Source organism: Cynoglossus semilaevis, chromosome 14 (genome assembly GCF_000523025.1).
Source record: "Cynoglossus semilaevis isolate Cse_v1.0 chromosome 14, Cse_v1.0, whole genome shotgun sequence".
In the NCBI taxonomy this organism is placed as follows: domain Eukaryota; kingdom Metazoa; phylum Chordata; class Actinopteri; order Pleuronectiformes; family Cynoglossidae; genus Cynoglossus; species Cynoglossus semilaevis.
This window is the reverse complement of record NC_024320.1, coordinates 23536140-23559898: the sequence shown is the minus strand read 5'-3', so window position 1 is coordinate 23559898 and position 23759 is coordinate 23536140. Positions and strand designations below refer to the sequence as shown.

The 23759-nt window shown below is 39.4% G+C and overlaps 1 protein-coding gene across 1 annotated transcript in view; it reads left to right on the top strand.

Annotated features, from left to right (window-relative positions):
* eng (endoglin) overlaps window positions 1–23759 on the top strand; it is a 40203-nt gene extending 16444 nt beyond the window's left edge. Inside the window, exons 4-14 of the mRNA XM_008325935.2 lie at window positions 4285–4404; window positions 8238–8415; window positions 11320–11494; window positions 11589–11697; window positions 11849–12038; window positions 12450–12601; window positions 13143–13373; window positions 13567–13633; window positions 18215–18325; window positions 18404–18451; window positions 18546–23759. Coding sequence (XP_008324157.1) covers window positions 4285–4404; window positions 8238–8415; window positions 11320–11494; window positions 11589–11697; window positions 11849–12038; window positions 12450–12601; window positions 13143–13373; window positions 13567–13633; window positions 18215–18325; window positions 18404–18451; window positions 18546–18667 — 1503 coding nt within the window. The 3' untranslated portion in view covers window positions 18668–23759. The remainder of the gene's footprint in view (window positions 1–4284; window positions 4405–8237; window positions 8416–11319; window positions 11495–11588; window positions 11698–11848; window positions 12039–12449; window positions 12602–13142; window positions 13374–13566; window positions 13634–18214; window positions 18326–18403; window positions 18452–18545) is intronic.

The following is a 23759-nucleotide window of genomic DNA, read 5'->3' as shown; positions in this document are numbered from 1 at the left end:
CCCCCTGCCCGCCCCCAGCCCCTCGTGACCCTTCCTGTGGGTGGTGAGTCCACTGGAAGGTGCCAACCGCCCTAACTGGGATTCGTTGTTGTTTTTTAATTTTATGTAAATGGAATCACAACCTTCACATTGAGTGTGCAGTAAGTGTCACTTCACCCATAGTTTTACATAATGTCACTCAGAGCTAAGGTTAGCCGCGTCCGTTTTATACGTGTATGTTCCATACAAGTTATGGTTGATATCAGCATAGCATTTCAAAGATGAGGAAATTTCCTGTGTCATCTGTCAAGTCAGAGGTGCGTGGGTCTGTACGCGCTCATTTGGTAGAAGGTGTCAGAGACGCAGAGCCTCCAGCCTCCAAAAATGTTATTTATTGACCCAGGGTTGTCGACTACAGCCTTAAGGGGAACTTCAGCAATAACCAGCTCACACAGCAGCGGAGTGTTATATTCTATGTTTAATTCCGGGTGAGAATGTGTTTCATTGCTCGCTCTTATTTTCAGTACGTGCAGTAAGATTATACATGGTGGTTATTGGTTCTGCAGCTCCAAAGACGTGTTTTTTTTTTGTTTTTGGCATGTTGCTGATGTATTTTACCAAGTGTTACGTTGCACTTAATGGCCTGAAGTTTTGCAGCACATTTAATGGACTGGAAACAAGAGGGGGGAAAAAGTCATCTGATGACAGAACAGATTTAAAACATATTAGAAGGGAATTACCACTTTCAGTCATCATATTAAGCCTGAAGAGAAAACACAGATATATTAGTATGGGAAGAGAGCAGAGAGAAACGGTTCAGATTAGATAGACACATTTCACTTAATGAATTGACTAAGTTTCTCAGACACAGACACGGGTGCAGCGGTTCTGCAGAGGTTTGAGAGAGTTCACAAAAGGAATTTTGTGAACTCGGGATCTCTGTGATGCAGTGAACGCTGCTGTACAGAGTCAGCGTGCCCCGTTCTCGTGAGGCCGTGACGAGGCATTTTATCCAAATGGCAACACTAGTGGAAAGTCAATCTCTCAGCACAGACTGCTTATCTCCTCGCAAGTGCTTAAAACAGATTTCTCCTGTAAACACAAAGAAAATCTTAATTCTCCTGCCAAATTCATTCTAATCGTTTTTTTTTTTTTTGCCTCTTGTGTAAAATGTTCTTTAAACTTTCACCCTCTATCGCATCCCTTTGTTTTAATACTGATACACAACCTGCCAGTTGGCTCAGTTTAAGTACATAGAGAATCAAAAGGAGGGAACCAGGGGACTGCACAGGGCAGCAGGATTAATGGGAGGAGCTGCTTTTTTTTTACACAGGCCACTGATGTCACACACACACTGGCTCGGGTAGTCGGGGTCTTGGCACCGGGCTGGGACCAGACGAACGGAGCCAATTCATGTAAAAGGGAGTGAGCCAAAAGAATAACTGGAAACAGCATCAGCAGAGGCCCTTCAAAAATTGCGCCAAAGAAAAAGAAGTTCCAAAAAGGGAAAACAATTGTGTCTTGAAAGTAAAAGGAACAAAAGTAACAAAGGTGACGGCGGGTCAGGAGACAGAGTCCTGATTCAGAGTTTAAAATAAAAGAATGGAAGTCAAAAAGTGATGAAGGGAGGGGATTTACAGAAACAGACAATGAAGGTTCACGAGAGGAGAGGAGAAAACTGTGGCTTTATGAAGGACAATGAGGTCGGCAGGAAATGCCATTCATTCATTTACTGTTCCATGATTTGGGTGAAAACAGGAGACGTTTCAGGTAAAAGTCGTGACTGAAGTTAATCATACAGTCTGTCTGTCTTCACTGAATGATTTGCAGCTGACCTGTGTCTTGACCATCATTACGTCACATTCATTTGTATTGTCTGTTTTCCTACATTTTGACCATTGACATTTTAATTATTTCTTTTATTTATTATTTAAATCAAGTTGTATAAATTGAATTTGTACGATTGCTGAGCTTTTTAAAGCCTGACACAGCAGTTTAGGATAAAGTCCCTGCAAAACATCCGGTTGAAACTCATTTAGTTTTTTAGTTTTTTTTGGAAATATGACTTGTCTTTACAGCAACTCTGAAATCTGAATATTTTCATTGTGTATTGATGTATTTCTACAACACTCAGAGAGGAAAGTTTAACCAATGTATTATTAGTGGATAATCTAAAAGCTATTAAATCTGCATATTCATTTATAAGTCCGATTTTTCCTAATTAGTCAGTCTTAAAAATGTGCCCGAATTTTATAAAAGTTGTATTTTCCCCAGTTGACGTTCATAAAGTAAAACCTAAACTAACTTCCCCCAACACACACACACACACATATGGAACATGGTAATTAAGGCTTAATCATTGTGGCCCTGGTGGTGATTAACCTTAACTGAAAATATGGTTAATGAGGGATTAAATCGTGTATTATGTGGCGTTAGGATAATGGGGTTTTATTTCTGGTGTGGAATATACAGTGTTGGAAGCACTACCTTGTTAAAACGAATTCTCTTCTGCTAAATATACCATATCCAACACTGAGATAACAGATTAAAAAAAGTAAACTTATTTTCTGAAAGGTTCCATGGATGTTTAGGATTATATTGGATTTGCTTGTGGTGCTAATTAGATACTTGAAAACAAATGTGTATATATATATATATATACATATATATATATATATATGTATATATATATATATATGTATATATATATATATATGTGTGTGTTTATATTTATTTTTTAATTACTTAAAGGTGCTTAGTGGAAATTCACTTTTATTTCATTTATAAAAATGTAAAAACTTTTGTGGTTCAATATGTCGTCTTCATATCAGTTGAACACTGTGGCTTTCATGTCATTCTTTTTACTGTCAGTTCTTCAGCTGTCTTTACTGCCTTCACTCAAACGTAACTATGACACCTCTCTATATTGTTTTTACTTTAATGATACGACTTGGAGCCTAAATTAGAAAATATTGCTCATTGCACATAAGATAAACATTTTATCCTGATGGCTTTTGATTTGCCGTGGACTTGTTTACCTTGTTTCCGTGCGGCATAGGCGTTATAATAATAGAACCACGTTGCTTGGTTTTATTAATGTCCCTGTCAAAGCTGAGACAGACAGACAGCAAAGACAGCTTCCTTCCTGCCCATCGATGTGCCCTCCACAAATGACTGGCACTGCTTTTTCTGGAAAGATGCATGTGTTGACATTTTAGTTGCGAAAACAAGGATAATTGTCATATCCCCCACTGATTTCTGAAACGGCGCAGAAAAGGAATCAGACTTGTACCGAATTAAACTGCAGTAGGGACTATTTTTAAACTTGATGCTGCAAGCAAAATGTGTCTCTGGTGCGTCAACTTGAGGTCTCTTCATTTAGTGGCACTCGATGACAGACTGGCAAACTGGGAAATCACTGCGTCCCCTGTAGAAACGGGGATGATGGCGGATAATGGCACAAAAAAGTCCCAGTAATTACTGTCAATTTGTTTAAGCCCCATATGTCAGTAAGATACGGTGTATGTTACAGTTTCAGAAAGTGAAACTTTGTGCAACTCTCACTGAACGTTGATGTTTCAGTGTTTTCTTCATAGCAGTGAAGTGTTTAAAAAATAATGTCTCTGTTCCGTTGACTGACAGTTATCACTTAGGAGTAAAAATTGGCTTTAAACCACTTTAAAAAAAAAAAAAGTTTTTCTGCAACTCCCCCATTTATAGATCAGACTATTGTCAAGCCCCCGTGTCGACACATTCAAAGCTACTGCTGCCAGTCTACACTGAATTTTATCTGAATGTAATTCATATAATCAGCTATTACAATAATGAATGTACCCCCTCCCCCCCACCCCCCCCCCACAATTAAAGGCAATATTAAAATTAATTGCCTTCCTGCACCTCTGTTGCAATGGCTAAGCACCCCCAAAGGGGGGCCTGCCTCCCCCTTTGGGAACCACTGCTTAAAACAGTTGATTTCATTTTATTGAAGTCAGCATACTCGTACTGCATGAGGGATGAAGACAAAGTGGAATTGGACTGATGAGACAGACAAAGAAGGCTGGATTTACCATCCATACGAAGTACATATGAAATTAGGGAGCAATCTGGTTGCAGCGTGAGATTAGCTCGGCCGTTTGGTTACAACTTTCAGTCCCTTCATTGGCCATGACATCGACCTCATGATTCAGGTGTGACAGTGTGAACAACTGTGGAGACTGTTAACAGTGTCACAAATATTTAAGGTATAAAAACACAATTATGTACGGATATAGAAGCATAAATACACATCTTTTCTTTTTCTTACAGGAACAGGGGGTGTTCTCTCTGGAGATGGCAAACGCCCGGCCCATGAACCTCATCCTCACGTCATCAGAACCAAAGGTGATTACTGGTCTGCAGAACTCCAGTGACGGAGTGAACATTTACGTAAGTGAAGCTTCTTTATTTCTCTCTGTCAGTATTCAGTCTGTAGGGTGTGAGTGGGTTCACACAATGAGGATATCATTACACGTCTTTCCGCTAACTTCAACTCCTAATTCAGTCTTCTGAGCTTGATTGCGCAACTTTAACAATAACGCAGTGCAGTAGGAAACTTGTCATGAATAATTCGGAGGTTGCAGGGGCAAGATAATAAGTGTACATTATTTTCGGTGATGTGTAATTTTCCGATTTCTCCAGATGTACTTGTTGAGGACTAATGTATCCGAAGGGAAGCTCTATTTATGAGCTGCTGTTTTTCTAGTGCCAGCTGTTTGCATATGGTCAAATTGCTGCAGCTGTGAAGCCTTGTGAGGCAGTTTAGATACACAATGAACCGTGCTGTTTTTTTCCCACAAATATGGGATGCTGTGTAGAGGCAACTTTTGGTGTGTGTGTGTGTGTGTGTGCTGCTTGTGTGTTTTTATTATCCGTGCTATAAAATCCGGAAGGGAAGTTTTAGCCTGCAACGAGACGGGCTGATGGCATTGGCTGTTAAATTTAATGTTCCTGTGAAATTGAAAATTCTGATTTTTACACACTGTTTTCAGATTATATCTCTACATAATCTGCACGGCTACAAAACCACTTTCCTAGGAAGCTCAAGTGTCTAATTAAATGGAGAAATAACAACAACTGTGGCCGGCAGTTTGGTTTCTGCACCGCAGCGTCAGACTCCGGTGTGTGTGTGTCCTGACAACGACCCTAAAGAGGTTAAAATACTCCAAACTCCAAACTCCTCAATCATGTCACGATATTTGAACAAAAAGACAAAGTCATAAAAGAAATGAATATAAAAACTAAGACAATTTTAACTAACAACATTTTAGCCTTTTTTTCACTTTCTACAGATATTTTTTACAGTGTGGAAAAGTTTTGTTTACTCTTTAACTTTTCATAGTCGGCTGCCACAGAAGATCAAATTAAATTTATTGCCTTACCTCACGATATCTTTGAGCTTTTTGTGTTCAACATGATTATGACGGAGGTCATAATCATAAAAAAACCCCAGCCTCTTGTTCAAGGCTGTTTGGCAGCTGGCGCGTCAGAGCTCCCCCTCTAAACATGAAATAAAAACATCTGAGATGTTTCCTTCTTTTGTTCAACACGGATAAAAGAAATACAAGAAATAAAGGAAAGGAATCATTTTGAAAAGCTTCAACAAGGTTAAAGTGGCCAACCTTTTTATAATTATTGTTTGCAGATTTAGATTTAGCGTAAAGTGGCCAACCTTTTTATAATTATTATTTGCAGATCTAGATTTAGATTTAGCATGATAAATATACAGAAATAAAAATAAAGTCCACGTTGATCAATCCCAGTGTTACAGTAGAAGTAAGAGACACGCTGACAGCTGTGCCACACCACAGGCTGTATCATGTCCTGTTAAGAGCCCGGTGTTGACTGTGAACACGGGATGTTTTCATGGGATGAGCTCTATCACTGTGGGATAACACTGTTTTACTGCAGATTACACCATGTGAAGAACAGCATCTGTTTTGTGTCTGAGAAAAGTTGGTCACCAGCTCTGACAGCTTGACATGAGCACGGCCCTCGTTATCCACTCACAGTGGACTGCAGTAATCAGGCTGAGCACGGCCCTCGTTATCCACTCACACTGGACTGCAGTAATCATGTTCAACACGGATAAAAGAAATACAAGAAATAAAGGAAAGGAATCATTTTGAAAAGCTTCAACAAGGTTAAAGTGGCCAACCTTTTTATAATTATTATTTGCAGATCTAGATTTAGATTTAGCATGATAAATATACAGAAATAAAAATAAAGTCCACGTTGATCAATCCCAGTGTTACAGTAAGAGAAGTAAGAGACACGCTGACAGCTGTGCCACACCACAGGCTGTATCATGTCCTGTTAAGAGCCCGGTGTTGACTGTGAACACGGGATGTTTTCATGGGATGAGCTCTATCACTGTGGGATAACACTGTTTTACTGCAGATTACACCATGTGAAGAACAGCATCTGTTTTGTGTCTGAGAAAAGTTGGTCACCAGCTCTGACAGCTTGACATGAGCACGGCCCTCGTTATCCACTCACAGTGGACTGCAGTAATCAGGCATTTGAAAAAACAAAACAAAACAAAAAACACAGGAATAACAAGATTTTTGTTCCTAGTCCTCAGTCCTAAATACAGCATTTCATGCAGTCTGTTTGTGTATACGCCTCATTCTTGACCTTCTCCAGGAGGTTATTTATCAGGTGAAAAGATGGCGCGGCTGCATCTTGAGCAGTGGAGCGCAGGACGGGCCGATCACAAAGACGCTTTGTCAGCACTTTCTGTAATCTGCGGCAGATAGTAATGCTGTTTTCACTCAAAGCATCTTTTCAGATTCCTTTAACTTCCCAGCAAGCCTGCACTGTATCAAACCGTTTCCCACAGGGAATTAAATTCTGCTCTAATCATTCACATGATTAACACTGTGTTTTTCCCTTCTCTCCCCATCCTGCTTTTTACGCCTCCTACGCTGCCTGCTTCTGCTCCGACGGGCTTTCCTTCAATGTAATGCAGTGGTTCTTAACACACTTTTCTGTCAATATAATATTTCGTATTTGAGAAACTAAACTTCCTCGGCGTCGCGTGGCTTTCCCTATTTTTACCCCACTCTTGGATGCCAACAAATAACAGTGCGAGGGAGTGATTCACCTCACTCATAACATTCGATACTTGATCACAATGAAAATGTACTTTCTACAATGACTGGGTTCATTGTGTGTCTATTTTCCGTTCTTTTCTTACTGACAAAGCAGGCTGAGCAGTTTGTTGAGTCAGAATCCAGTAATTATTTGTCACACTGCCTGCATGCAGCCCAATTTGAAATCTGAAGAACAAATACATAAAAAAAATAAAAGAATGAAAATTTGAACAGAGGAGGTGCATTAAAACATAAAACATGGTTGTTACTTTATATGCAGCTCTGAAATAAGGTGTTTTGAAAAGAAAATGATATGTCATTGTTCCACATCTTCAGGGAATGAGATTTTCCTCAGCGTCAGTGTTTGTGGATAAATGCCCTTCTACTTGTCTGGCTCTTTATCTTACCCCCCCCCCCCCTTCCCTTTATCTTGACGGGTAAGGAAGAGAAGGAAAAATTAGAGATGATTAAAGTGGAATGATGCCTAGGATCTGAAAACAACAACAAAAGCCCTCTCTTTTTTTGCCATTAATTGAGCAACTCTTTTAAAAGTGTGAGTAATGGCCTAGAAACCCCTGTAAACAACCATTACTCTTTCATTTCTACAATGCCTTCCCTTTGCCTTCTTATCAACGCTAAGCTTAATGTAAACTCCATTATTTCCCATTGGTGCAGACGAGGAAACTGCAGTGTCTAGTCGATGGAATAGATGTATATATTTATACCATGTATGGAGCCAGATTTTAGCCGACGGCGGTGACGCACAAAGCTTAAAAAAGGTCCCATTTCCTGGCCCCAGTCAGGAAGCAAAGGAAAGACCTTGGCTCCAACAGGGTTGTGCAACTGGGCTCGTGGACACTTAACCATAATAAACATTTCTGTTTAACGGCACCCTGCAAAGAGAATGGAAGGAGAGTTGGGTGGAGGTTTAGAAAAAAAGTACAGGAGGAAAAAGTGATGGGTAAACAACTGGGATAACAAAAAAAAATGACTCGGTCATTACCTCATGACGTGAAACAGTCAGACTCTCACCTCTCTGGTGTTTGCTGACTCAGAATGTCAGGATTGTGTATTTATTTCAGGTTGAATTTGACCTTAAATAAGAAAAAAAATGTTGCTTTTTCACAGGTGAAAACTAACTCCACAGTGGTTATACTTGGAAATGGTCCCAACAACAATGTTCACAAGCTGGATTTTCCAACTCAAATTGAGGAACTGGTGAAATGGGCCACACAGAAGTTTGGTGGTGTGACTTCCCTCACTACAGTTAATAATCTGATGAGGCTTTCTACAACAGGAACAGCAGGTAAGAACTATTTTCACAGATTATAATATTATAATAAACTGTTTCCTAACCTTTTTTCCAAAACCACATATTTTGGATTAGAAAAATCCCGTGCTACCACAAAAAATGTCACAAAAGTATGGAGTGAAATATAATGATCTTCTGGTTTCAATTTACGCAAACTTACTGTTTAGTTGAAGACAGCTCTGTTATACCCGCAGGAATTGAAGAAAGATGCCCACGTTTCTTTTATACGTTTTTTTATAAGAAGAAAGACGCCCACGTTTCTTTTATACGGTTTTTTATAGCAATCTTTTGACTTTTTTTTTACTGCCTGTCACTGTTGCAAAGAGGAAAAAAGAAAAAAATGTTAGCCGTAATAGATAATAGTTTTAGTTAAATTGGATAATTTTCCACGGTACTGTTGATGATCTCTCATGGCACACTAACGTGCCACGGCACTTAGTTTGGGAATCACTGATTCAATATGCATGTTACATGTGTTTTTGTATGGATGCCAACAGTGTTGTTGGTGCTGTAAAGAGCAGGATAATGGCCTTCAAAGCTTACATCACCCGCCCGTCCACAGTACATTAATCAAGGTTGGATGTGGTGTTGCTCAAAAGCCTCGGGTGAAATTTCTCATGAACTCTCTCTTATCTTGTGTGTTTATGAAGGTCCACTCTGATGATTTCGTGAGAACTCAGGGTGCCTCCATGAGACGGCTAAAAGCCTGAACAGTACTCTCTCAGTCTCCCAAACAATAGCGCAAAACAAAGATGTCCAAATCTGGGAGAACTAACGACGTGTAGGCTGAGATCATGAAAACAAACAGCTGTGTTGATGTGTAAACCATGACAGAAACACCTGCTCAGTAGAACTGACGTCATCTTACAGCCGTTCACCACTTTCATTTCTCTAATCTCCAGTGTGCGGGCCTGATATTTTCGGCGGTGTGGACCGTCTCCTTTCGCGTAGAACAGGAAATAGAGATTTTTACTGAACTATATCACTGTTTACTCTGGGTATTAAATTGTAAATGTTATCTGCGGCTTGTCTTGAGGGAGAGAAGCTGGAATGATAGCAGCAGACAAATTCCCAAAAAAATCCAGGGACATTCTGTGAAAGTATTTATCCCTTATCTCGTAGAACAGCAGTGATCCAAACAGCAGCATAGACACTGACGGTGACTTCGCATAATTTGAACCTCTTTAAAAACATGCAGCATCTGCTGATGAGACTGCATGTTTGCTAAAATAGAAATAAATCCCACCTATTAGGTGTGAATTCTCAGCTCTATTAAAGAGTTTGGCTGCCGATCGCAGACCACCGAGCGCTGACAATGCAGTATTGCATATGGCGAAACATTTGGAAGGACACGAGCCGAGGAAAAATGTCCAAAAAAGATACTAAAAATGGATGCACAGAATCACGAAGAATGAGAGTGAGCATTTGTTGCTGTGTGAAACCTGGACATCAGGGTGTTACCGGCTGCTTTTGCCAGCTGCAGTCGCAGCAGGATGCTCAACGTGGGCACAATAATTCCAAAACAAACCCTTAGGGCAGTTTGAGCCCAAACTAAACATGGACGTGAGTGAGGATAGAAGTGTAAAGTAATGCATGCTACGCATTTTCTTTGGGAACTCATTTAGGAACTCTCTGTAAACTATAGGTATTCATCCCGAGTTACTGACTTCACCCCTGTCACACAGTTTACCCACAAAGTGACCCACGAAGGACAAGTAACTTTACCAGAGGATAAATGGATATTTTACTGCTCAGCAAATCCCAGTTTTAGTGAGCGCTATAGTGAACTCCTCATCTGCAGTGGAATTGAAACAAGTCGAGCAGAACAGAAGAGGAGTTTCAATGACACGGTGTCTCTGTCTGTGCTGCCGTGATGTTCTGTGGGCATTGTTGTGGGCGTTTGAAGAGTATTTCTGCAGTGATTACACAACAGAGTTGCCAGGTGTGATATTATAAAATCATGTCCATGGTACTCTGTTGAAATCTGTCGTTGATTCAAAAATATGAAAGTTTCATTGCTGCTGCCGTGTGTTGTTCAGGGTTAAACATTCTGTAGTTTAAAATTTGCATTTTTCTCTAATAATTTTATTTCTATTTATCCTTTTCATGAATACAAGTTTTATACTTTGTTCTGGCGACCCATATATTAAACGTCACAAACCTTCGCGACCCAAGTTAATAAACATTATGTGTAGACTCCTGCTAAACATAATGCGAGATGACCCCCCCCCACAAAAAAAATCTTGCGACCCACCTGAGGGTCGCGACCCAGTCTTTGGGAAACAATGCTTTAAAATAGATTGTTCCCCACTGGAATCTGTCTCTAAGAGCATCAGTGTTCATCACATTAATGTGAATCAAAGACCATGACTGGAAACTTCACACAAATGACATTAGAGTGAGATATTTAAACAGTAGTGAAATGATCAGTTGATATTACTTTTTTTCAATTAGAACAATTACAAAGTAATGTGCATTAAATGTGTATAATTTTAACAAATTCGTTCTAGTGAATTTGGTCAGTTTGTAGTTAACTTTTTTTTTTTTTTTTTACAATATTCTGATTTACTGTGCAGTATTCTGGTAAATTTTACTAAAATCTAAATATCGGGTAGGGAATTTATTGTTGATATGAATAATTGGTAATATTGCAATATTTTACATTCTAAAATTGACGGTAATTTGTTTTGATGACGTGAAGCTCATTTTATTATCTGCTGAACTGAACATTTACATTTGACAGTGTTTGTTCTTACCGTTATGATAACATGTTATTCTCTTTTACCTTGAGTGTTTTTTTTTTTTTTGTCTGTCTAATTCTTGACATACTCCTGCAGGAACAACTGAAACACCAACATGGGATCAAATAAGTAGCTCTCATTTTGATTCTGATCGTAGGAACCAACTCTGGCTCTCGCTATTGCACACTTAGAAATGAAGACGCGTCGGAGAAGCACTTCATAAAGGTTGAAAACCAGCCCCAACCCCTCATGTCCTGCTCTCCACAGCCACAAACGCCTCTTGAAGGAGCTGAACTTCACATCATAAACATTCCAGAAAATGCCAACATTTGGTAAACCGTGATTCACAGCACAAAGTCTTGATTTATTTTATATTTTCATGTTGTAGAACATTCCTGAACAACTCCTTTTGTCTCCATCGTGCAGTAATGTCTCAATTCGTGGACGCGAGGACGCGAGGAAGATCAAGTTGTTCCTGAGGGGCCCTCAGGGGACGACCTGGACCATACTTAATGCACTATACATACAGATTAAGGTTGGTGGCACGTGCACACACACTGCGGAAGTCGCAGCTGGATCAGAATTGCTTAGAACGTTCACTCCGGCTCCTTTAAACCGCGTATGTTGGCGAAACCTATCAAGTGATTGTCTCTTACTAGACGAAATGTTTCTCTCTTTCATTGCAGTCCAACAATGACATTATACTGCCTGGCTTGACAAATAAAATCACACCTCCAGATCCGGTGAACAGTGACAGCGCAATCGATGTGCAAAGGACGGCTCTGGGCTTCTTTAAAGTCAGTACTTTCACCAGCTACACTGAACTCAGACCGACCTCCGCTGCAGTCTTACTGGTGAAAAGTGACACTGTTGAAGGTGAGGACATGAGGAGAAACATGTTAACAACTGCTGTTTACAGTAAGGCCAGGGGGCGCTAACATCATTATGTTGTTCTTGATTTAATCAGTTCACACCATTCATTATTCAAATGAGTGTTAATGAGCGTCTTCTTCTTATTATTATTACTTTTATTTTTGACATCTTTTGCTCAGTGACTCTAAATTGCGCATTGGAAAACTAAGAGCTTTTTAATCCGGCCCGCCAAACTTTTCCAAATTATATACTGTAATTTATTTATATTGTCGTTATACTTCTGCTTTTTCCCTGCAATATTTACATTTCACCAATCTATCTGCTCCTGAGCCCCCATTGGTCTAAATACACATGATGAACAGTTTGTCATGGAATGTTTTTTTGTTTTTTTTTTCCTTGTCATCTTCCCCCCAGTTACAGAAAAACCACTGCCACCAGTTATTCCCATCACGACCAATCCTCCGGCTCAGATGCCTCTGCTCATGCAGTTATACAACTCCCCGGATTACCGCTCTCCGCTTGACCCTAAGACCAAAGTGCAGAGCAACAAGAGAATTTATGCAGAGGTGAGAAAACAATATATATATATAGAATATGTGTATCGTTATGTTCCTCATGGCAACTGTCCCATAGCTTCGCCACTGATTTTTTTTTTAAATTGATCTTGACATCAATTCATGTTCACTGTTCAGAGACAGTGAACATGACTTAGGCAGATAAAGAGAGGTGGAAGGTGCGTGAATGTACTGTAGCTGTGCTGATTTGTCAGCAAAACCCTGGAGCACAGACCATCAGAGGCTGCCGCTTCCTCATTGTTAATGTTACATTCAGTTTGTTCAGAGCCATCCCTGTGTTGCAACCTTGGGCCAAAGCTGAACAATCCTGCTGTTTGGTTTGGCACTGTTAATAAGGCTGTCTCACTGTTCAGGGTGTGGGGACGTGGTTGCACCTCGGAGACTTCTTTTATGTCTGCAAAGAAAAAAAAATCAAAGTTTTTCCTCAAATAATTCACTTCACTCAGATGTTGTGTTCAGATTGTTGTTGTTGTTGTTGTTTTTTTTTTTACTTTTCCATTTGTTTACGTCCTCTGTTGTGTGTCTCTTGAAGATTTCAGGCAACATCTTGGGGAATCTCGTGTTGACCATCAAAGTGGTCAGCTGTGTTGTTCGCTCCAACGGCACGTGTCCTGTAGCCAAAGAGCTGCCCTTCAGAACCGAGGCCTGCTCCTCCAGCTCCTGTCCTAACAGCGCCCGCCTCAGCTTCTCATTAGATCAGCTGCAGGAGCTGACGTCCACCACATGGGGCCTGGAATGCTCGGTGCAAGTATGCTACAGTGAGGTAGGAGACGAAACGGAATGAAACACTCCAGTGAGCAATGCTATATTTGTATGCACTGAACACTTTACGAGGGCTTGATGGTTTTTCTCTACCTCCCCACAGCCTCCAGCCTATTGATGGTTTTATCGTTATTTTTCATCCTGTTGAGAAATTGTTTTTTAATTTTCTTACTGTTGTGCTTCCATCTTGTTAGAAATGTGCAGATGGAGGAAGAGTGAAGAGGAATCTTGAGGTCACCCAGCCGTGTCTGCAGCAACCAGGTGAGTTTCAGTTAAACTCCGAAATATAAACCAGTGAAACTTTCAGGAGCTAAACCTAAATATATACTGAGCCAAGTTATCTTGATAAAATACACTCAAAACGTTTTAATAAAGCGATATTAGCACGTGTTATCGATTTCCTTTAATCCCACAACATTTTTATTTTTGCTTCACAAATAAATGACACAATTCATTGTTTTTATGCTCAACATTCAGAGGCAAATTTATGTGAATAAAAAAACTTATTAACTTCGAATAAATTAATAAACTCAAGAGAAACTTTTTTTAATTGAATTCACAAGAGTCCACTGTCTGCAAATGCATTACAATATTCAATAAAGGTTCGTTTAAAAAGTGGTCAGTTACTCATTTAAAATGAGTAGCATTCAAATGCAATTTATTTTAAAAGTTAATGGACAAAGATTTAGTGTGAAAACTCATAATCTAAAAGTAAGCTAAGATATTATTACAGCTCAAAGTTGACCATAAAACAAACAAAGTCAAATGATAACTAAGAGTTAGCCCAGTAATATCTACACACGAACCAACAATATTAAAATGAGCAAAAGGAATGATTTGATTAAGCTAAATATCCAGGTGAAACATATATGTATATATATTTATGTATAAAGCAACAATCAGTGCGAAGCAGCATTAGCCAATAGGATAGCTTGAATTCATCCCTACAGTTATAAAATTTAACAGTAGGGCTGAATTGGGAGTGATTCAGCTGCCCTTGAACCATCTTTGAGTGGAGCAGAGAGAAAACCTTTTTTAAAAATAATTATCCACCCTTACGCTGCTGCATGGAAAATTAATTTTATAAAGGAGAAATATTAAACCTGTGTGAATGTCCTCCAGACTGGACTCTGTCTGTTCATGTCTGCTCTTCATAAAATCTGGACAATGTTGTTAAATGTTTTTAAAACTTTTTTGTTCTTTGCTAGTGCTATAATATAAAGGAAAAAATGCAATTAAATCCAACAAACAGTAAGAAATATAATTAGAGAAAATTTTGTTTTTGAAGATTTTTTTTATTATTATTAAAAGTCAGTTTCTTCAAGTCTTTGCAGCTTAATGTTGTGATTTTCCTCCATATTGTTGAAGTGCACAACACCGGCGGTTGTCATAGCAGTGTTCACCGGATGTGCAGTGAAGTCAGTGAGGGGCTGGGGGCCAGGGCTCCGTCCTTTAGGAAGGTCTGCTGACTGACCCTGTGACCACAATCAGACGTAACGGCTCCTTAGGGGACGGAGCTGAAGTCCTTTGTGTTTCCACAGGGGGTCTTGGAAGGAGAGGGTCTTTTAAACTACTAAAAACATTAAAAAAAAAAATCAATCCAACAAGGAAAGCTAGCTTTCCACAAATAAGGAAGTTCCTGTTGACTGATTTTTGGCTGATGACTTTTTTTTTTTCATGTCAAACGATCAAAATACATAAAGTTTTGTCAAAGCAAGAAGACGTACGGTCGGTCTGTTGTGAAACTAATTAAGGGAGTGTTTGTTATTTAACTTCCTTCATTCTGCATTCCCTTCTATAAGGGGAATACAAAGGGCGGTGCATCATTGTTAGTGTGTGTGTGTGTGTGTGTGTGTGTGTTGCAGTGAGGAAGCTGATGAACTACTCATCCACACTTTCCTGTGTCCTGTCTGCCCTTTTCTTTATTGTTGCTCTTGGACCTGCCTGATTAGAAATGTTTCTCTGGCATAAATGAAGTTGGGGATTTGAATGAGCCGTGAAGGAACGTGCCGGTTTAGTAGGTCCGTTTGCTCGACCCCCCCATTCTTCAGCCCGTGTCGGGAGTTTAGAAGGGTCATATCGACTGTTCCGTCTTCACCGGGCAGGAATGTGTGCTCTATTCAGCAATCCTTCCTGTTTGGGAGCGAGAGCAAAAAATGGCTCCAGGGAGCCTCGGCACAGGACATCTGCCTGTGTCCTCGTGTGCATCCACACTGAGGCTTCTGCTTCCTGCTCCTGTTTATTCAGCTTAGCTGTGAAGCCCTCAGTAAAACAAAGTTACATGGAGACGTACTGTAGACAAAAAAAAAAAAAAAAAATGTCCCCAGAGGAAACCCAAAAAAAAAAAAAAAAGTCCCCAGAGGAAACCTTGTTGATGCCGCTCTTATGTCTCTGGTCCTTTTAAGGTGGAAAAAAAGTTTATTTTCTAACACATCAAGCCATGAAGTCAGGCCTGTTCTCCACCAGATGTCACTATTTCAGTGCATTTATTCGTTCTTTTTTTTTCATTCATTTGCTGTAGTTTTATGAAAAACATAAAAGAATTTAACATATGAAATATAAAAAAGGAAAACTATTTTTTGAACACAATTATATAATTTTCTTTAGTTACATTCACTAAATGTTCTTCTTTTTAAATTATTATTTTCTTGACTTTTACTCCAACGTGAACCTCCAGTGGTATGTATGGAAATGGAGACTCGGTGACCACTCACATTCATAAATCATTCAGGTTAATACAAACACTCTCTGTCTTCTGTCCTTTATGTTTTTTCGTTTAATACTTTAATACTTGAGGAAACAGGACCTGTATTGAATGATCCTCTAAGCCTGGCACTTTTCACCAGGAGGCAGCAGGCAGCTGAGGCAGGTGAGAGGAACTCATGCAAAGGTGATGATTAGATTCTTCCAAATGTTGAAGGATCTCTACAGGCCGTCATAAGACGAAGAGAGGGAACTGGTGTGTTCACTGTGTTTCTTCAAAAAACACTTTCCAGTTTGGTGTGAATTTTGATATTTTTGACTTGTTTATGTCACTTTTTTTAGTCCAAATTATGGAGCAGGAAACGTATTTACAGCCAGTTTTACCTCATGACGTTAAGGCAGCAAAAGTTTGAATTCAATATTTCTTACTTCTCAACAGAACTTTGTGGTTTTCTAGTCTAATCAAATGTCACAGCTTGTGGGTGATGCCTGAGTAATGGGAAGAAAAAGAAAAGAAACTGACCATGATCTATTGTAGAGGTTTTGAAAAGACACTTGTCTCAGGGTGAACTGTTTGAGACCACGTTGAACAACAGTGGGTTGTCCTTGTCCGGCTTATAGAGTCTGCCACAGGATTGTATGTCAGAGACTTGATCAGGTTTTAGTGTGCTTTTCTTCTCTCTCAGAGCTGCTTTGGGGGATAGTGATTTTTTTATATATATATATATATTTTTATTGCTGCTGGCTCCAAGTTTTATGTTTTCTATTAAGTGTGTTAGCAGAGAGACACATTCTGCGGGGTTAGCCCCAACGCTGCTCCCTCGGAGAACATCACCGATGCATAACCTGATTGTAAAAATGAAATTTGTGTCGTAAAATTAGAAGAGAGATATGGACAGGGAACAAATGTACTTTTTTTCCCCCCTCTCTCTGTGACGGTGAACATGTGAATGTAATGGTTGTCATATTTCCTGCCGGAGCTGTGCTCACATCGTCATGGTAACTTGGCAAAAGGGAAGAGAGGCCGTGTTGAAGGGACACGCTGCAGCTTGTACAAATGAAATACAATATTTTCCATTAAGGTGAAAATCTTTACTATAAAACTTAAATCATCTCGAAAAAGCTGTTGGTGTCGTCCTGTGTGAGCCGGAAAAAAAATCAGTCAAGGATATAAATTCTGAGCAGAAACTGCCGTGCTGGGCTGCATCTCTCATTTAGCTGCACAGTCTGGTGTTGATCAATTACTCGGTAAATCAACAACATGACATGTATGCACGTACACCAATTTTTTATGTTTGGATTATTGAAATTGGATTCATTCATTTTCACACTCTCATTTAGCTAAGATTGTCTCAGAAGGCTGGAAGGCTGTGTTCTGTAGGTGGGAAATATCTGTTGACATGCAGTGTGTAGGAGCGAGTCCAACCAAAATCACAGTGAAGACTCCAAACATTCTTACCGCCTGTTTTATTTTCTTCTCATTTACAGGTGATTTAAATCCAAAATTAAACAAATATTTTTGTATCATTCAAATAAGTCTTCAAACTTAAACCTGTTGCCAAATTAAGCAGTGTACGAATAAAATTAACATCAAATAAATAAAATCATATTAAAAATTGCGGGAAAAACTAAACCTGAACAGAAAGTGAGCAGAACTTTTACAGCAATGTCACGATTCAACTGAAAATCACCTTCTGTTTTTCAGTCTCAAAACCAAAAAGTTGGCTCTGGTTGGAGTAAAAAGTCATTGAAACTTCAGGTCATGACCTTCTGTTCGGTTCACTGGAATTCAAATGCCATCGTCTGAAATGTCCAGTAACTGATACAAAAAAATGACTGATAAAAATATTTTTTCCACTATTTATCTTTCTGCAAATTCTGCAAAAGGACCTTTTAATCTTATTATTCTGTTGAAAATTATGATTAAAAAACACCACACACAGTTTGTTTGGGAATCCTTTCAACACATTATAAAGAACATGATCAAAAACGAATGCTAGAGGAAAAAAGAGCCGCTGAAATTTGTGATTTCAAAACGGGGTCTCAAGTTGGGGTCCACCACCAAAACCTGAAAATGATGACGTTTCAAATGTTTTATTCTTATATTCACATTGTACTGTTCTAATGTGTGTGTTTCAGCCCCTCCATGCTTTGATTTCGGTCTACCGGGGGTTCTGGGAATTGCGTTCGGAGGCTTCCTGATTGGGGTATTACTTATCGGGGCACTGTGGTTTATCAAAATTAAAACAGGTAATGGAACTGGACCATGAAGTATTTCTCTTATTCACGTTTGTGGGTTTTCAAATAACCTAATCCTTCTTAATTTAGGTTATCCAACTGGCATAGATATGAGCTCCACTGCAGCCGGTCTTCCTGGTGAGTTTTTTTTTTCTTTCTTTGTGTCTTGTGTATCTGTGTTGGCAGTTTTTCTTATCTCTTGCTAATTGACTTCTTTCTCCTCTTTGTGCAGGGTGCCCTTGCTCTGGAGCGAAGCGACAGCCAGTTTCCGACAACCTTTCCCCCTCTGAAAACAGCAGCGCAAATGCTAGTATTGGAAGCACCAAGAGCACGCCGACCAGCAGCATGGCATGAAATCATGCTAATCTCTACCACCAGCAGGGCCACCATCTCCCTTCAAAGTCACCTATTCGGGTTTTTGTGCTTTTGTTTCCCCATCGTAGTGCTTGAAAAGCATCTCCACTCCATGCCCTCTTTAAATTCACATAAAAAAAAATTAAAAAAGCACAACCCACAGGGCCGGGCGACAAACAACAGAAGTCCAATCTGTGGCTTCTGACGCTGTACCTCTGTTGCTTCACTGTCGAGACCAGACAGGAAGTTCAAGAGGGAAAAAAGGCTCCCAGCAACAGGAAAAACAAACCATATCCCCCCAAGAGCTTACAGGAAATTCACCGCATTCCTTTCAGAGAATTGTGCTCGTGCGATGGCAGCACAATAATAGTTAGACAGGAGACAAACCAGTCAAAAGATTGACTTTGGAAAACAGATGAAACGCTGTTTTGCATCCACATCTAAGCCACTGCAACAAAGGGTCTGTGACTCGGTCAGACCAGAAGTTATCAACAACACCTCCAGGACTAAAACGCCAAAAAAAAACAAAAAAAAACATACATATATATATATATTTTCAAAGGTATCTTTGTCCGAATTGGAGTTTTGAGGTCAATGTTTAACAGCTACCTCAGATGATAAAGAAGTCTTCACTTCAAGACTTTAAAACTTAAGCCTAGATTTCTCTGGTGAATCCATCTTACTTCCTGCCTTCCTCACGTTTTCTTCCGTATCATGTAAAGGCTTTAACCCTGACCCACTCAGTTCTCTGAAGCCCCCGCAGCACCGCGATGGTTACGGTGATAATGATGATGCCGTTCTCACGCGATGCAGTCAGAGCCGACCACATGTAAAGTCGATTCGCCTCCCACTGGTTTTTTTTTTTTATTGGACATTTGAGAAACAATAGAGAAAATATATTCGTTGCCAAAAGGTAGCAATAAATCATGAAGTAAAGGAGGATCTCACGCCAAGGAAATAATCACTGCAGTAATGTATAGTACTACGCACAGAGCCATATAGCTGTATGCAGAGCTGACTAATGAGTCTACAAGGGGGAGATAAAAATCATAATTCTTCACATCATTTTGAGGCATCGTTTTATAAACAGGAGATGGAGTGTGTGGTGTTTCACCCTCCATCTCCAACTGCCAATAAATATCAAAGAATATTTAATAATACATTTTTTTTAAAAATCATCTGATGAGATGATTCTGTTCTATCTACACTTTCCCGAACACTTTTGCATTTCTTCAAGAGGTTTTTTTTTTATTTAGCTTGAACTGGTTCTGCCGTGGAGATCGTTTTTATTTTAAGACCTTAAACGTGAAAGTGAACCCACGGGCGACCGAGTCGAAAGGTTTTAGGGCATATCTGTGCCTCTTCAAACTGTAATTTGTCTTTTAACTTTTTATCTTACTCTCATCTATATCTCCTCCAGACGCCACCATTTTGATTTGTCTGTTGATCCCTTCTATGACGCAGATATCTCTCCAATGAGAGATTAAAGATGGCTGTGCGCGGTCGAGGAATTTAAACAAACGATTTGTTCGCAAAACACAATGATTCATAAAAAAAAAAAAAAATCCAACCTATAAATACTCTTGGGAACTGTATTTTAAGCCACAGCTCAAGGAGTTGATGGAATACCACAGAGCACATAATTATCGCTAATGTTTCCTTTTGTGCTGTGGACAGGAAGTTTCAATTCAGTCTATATTTGGTATCAAAATAGTATTTCTTCAGTTAAGCTCAACCTTCGCTTCCAAGTGGAATTGTGAAATAAAGTCGAGTCAGCAGCTCTGCACACAGCTTTTTACCTTTACCGTAACACAGTTTTTTTTTATGTCGTGTGTGTTTGCAGGTAATATTATGTTTTATCCGTATCCAGCTCTCACAGAGCGTTTGTTCAGTGTAGATACTTACTTCATCTGAGAGTTTGAAAGTAAACAAACCGCATTTGTCCAAAAAGATGGTACACTTTCTGAATACGCAGTACAAAGTCAAATCTGTAGTTTGGGGAGACACCAAACACTGAAGAGTGAGTGTTTTGCTGCTTGGTGTTGTCATCTACGTCCAATCAGAGACAGATCTGGACTGCAGGCAGGCCAGTAAGGCCCATGCACTCAGTGTTCCAAGAGTCTGTGCTTTTGTCATTGGTGCAAAAAACGAGACCAGGAACTAAGTCTCTTCCTGTGTTAGCCTACATTCCACTGGAAACGTCAACATTGCGTTACAGCCGCGACGCAGATACAGGAGCGTTTAGCATTTATAATCAAAGAGAGATATTCCAACGGGAGCGTCTCTGGAGCGTTGCAAAAAAAACCATTGATTTTTGTTTTCTTTATTCAGTTCTTTTATCGCAGGATCGTGGGGTCTCCCATGTTTTTGGAATTATTGCTGGATCTCGTGATATCATGCTAAGTCAACTGGCTGGCAAGACGGTGCGTAATCGGGTTTTCATTATTGGAAGAAAAAACGATAACGAATTCTTACCAATATTACATAATAAAGCTAATATCAGCACATCCCTTTACAAAATACAACACTGTTAGATTAGATTTATTAGTGAAATCACTAAAAACGTCCTGTAGTCCTCACCGTCAATAATGATCACCAAACTGAAGATTTCATCCTGAATGACGTTTTGTTTTTCCGAAAGTGTACCCTCATTTTTGAAAACGCGGTTTGTGAACGGTGTATCCTGCGTTAGCATTAAGCTACAGAGGTGAACGTAGGGCTATGACGGTTGAGCCGTGAACCCACCTTTGGTTTCCTTTTTACTGGTTAAGTGTGATTTTGAATTCTGTTGCCTCTCATTTACCTCCTCAAATATACTCTCGTATACTGCACTCGTTAAACAGTCAATGGAATTGCACTGTTAGAACTATTCTTCGCACACACAGACCGATCTCTGAGCTCAGACCCGGCCCGACTGTTATGTATTTGTATTCAGCGGCCGTGGAGTTGAAGAATAATTTATTAACCTTTATCCCTAATCTCTCTCCAGACCAGTGACATTTGTGAAATGTCTCCTTATACTGTGTACTTAAGCCGTGTGTCTTATTTCCTCTCTTTCTGCCCGTTGCATGCTCGCGCATGTGTGTATGTGTGTGTGTGCCTGGTCTGGTATAGCTATACTTAAGGGGACAGCCCTTGAAATAAATCCATTGTTTTAAAGGACACTTTGTCCTTGTGGAGACATTTTGGAGGTCCCCACTGAGAGAGAGTCTATTTTGAGTTTTAAAATTTAAAATTTATTTGGATTTGGATATGGGTCAAATTAGAGTTGAAGTAAGGGTTAAGGTCAGGTACAGACATAATGCATTTTCTGGTCCACATACGGCCCAAATTAGATAAAACATATATATAACAATAAGTCCATGTTTCCCTCCCTTGTTTTCCATGCAAATAAGTACAAAAACATTAGAAAATATTCATATTTAATGAAATACAATTTGACAAAACATCACCACCATGAAGTGTTTGTGCATTTTTTTCACCCTCAAAATTCATCAAGCAGGCCCGGGTGAACCCCCCCAAGTGAGTAGGTTTTGGCCCACGGGCCGTATGTTTGGCACCCTTGTTCTGGCCCCTTAACTATGAAACATTTTATTAGTTAAGTGTAAAGAAAATGCATTCTGTCGATGTAAAGTGACACAAAACTCACACAAAAAATACCTGTGTGTGTGTGTGTGTATTTCAGGTTAAGCCATACAAGTGGGGACGTAGTTGAGGATAATCACGTTGTTGAGCGGACACTTGGTTTCTGGGGACATTGTTCAAGTCCTCCACTGAGTGAGAGTGTAGTTTGATGTCATATCTTTAGTTTGGAGTTAGAAGTAAATTTGAGTTCACATTAGAGTTAGGGATGATGATCAGGCATACATTTGAACATGTTAAAGTTAATGTCAGGGACTAGAGAAATATATATATATGTGAAGTGCTCACAAAAGACCAAAATGTGTTTGTGTGTGTGTGCCTATGTTTTTGTTTTGTTTTTATTTTTCCCAATATTAAGCTTTTTCTTTGTGTATTTGAGAAGAGGAATCCTAGAGAGCCAGTACAAAGTACCACTTGAGTATTTGTGCAATATGAATATATCTTAAATGACTGTATGTATTTTATCATTTTTTCTTCCTTAATTTTTCTGTATAAATAACCGTACCTTGAACCAACAATTATTTTATCAAATTCACACTTAATTGTATTTGAGGAACTGGGACCAATTCCGAACGAGGCACTTATTTAGATGTATTTTATAACATTCTTTATAGTATATTTTTATATGCCTACAGATATATGTTTGTAATTGCAGTGCAGTCACCGACAGCGTGTGTCACATACGGAACATCAGGTTTGTTGATTTTACCACTGTTTGACTTTTGGCCTCACTGTAAATTTTTTTTTTCCCCTGCAGCCTGAAATCACAGCGTGTCTGCTGGCGCTGACATCCTGACAGTTTGTTATGTTCACTGTTCTATCCTCCGTGTGTGTGTGTGTGTGTGTGTGTGTGTGTGTGTGTGTGTGTGTGTGCGCCATGAAGGGGATTCTGAGCTGAGTTTCTCACCACAAAGTAGCGTCGCAGTCAAACACGCTGCACTTTGCCAGTTTTCAGCAAGCAAGCAGGAAGCAGTGAGATATATATTTTTTTTGTATTACATTTATTATTTTCCTGTCAGCTTTTTTTTCCCTTTTTTTCTCCGTGTACATACCCCAGAAAAATCAACCGACTGTCATTTAAATTGACCTGTTAACCGTACAAATCTAGTCATTATTTCTGACCACAGAATTTCCCTCCACCGACACTTGACAGTTAATGGAATGTGTGTCTCTTTTGTGTATGAATACGTTCTTTAAAAGTGCCACAGTGTCTGCGTAGGTGTCCAATACTTTGCCGTCTCTATTTTACATTCATATTATGCAAATCCTTCTTTCATTCTCCAAACGGTGTCCAAAATTTTCACCACAAAATGTTTGATTTTGTGTCGTATGAGACGCATTGCATCGTTAGCTTTAAGTATTTTGTTTTTTTTTTCTTATTATTGTCACATAGGAAATGCAGCTTCCGTCCTACCTGGATTTATCTTAATAAAAACAAATATGACAAACA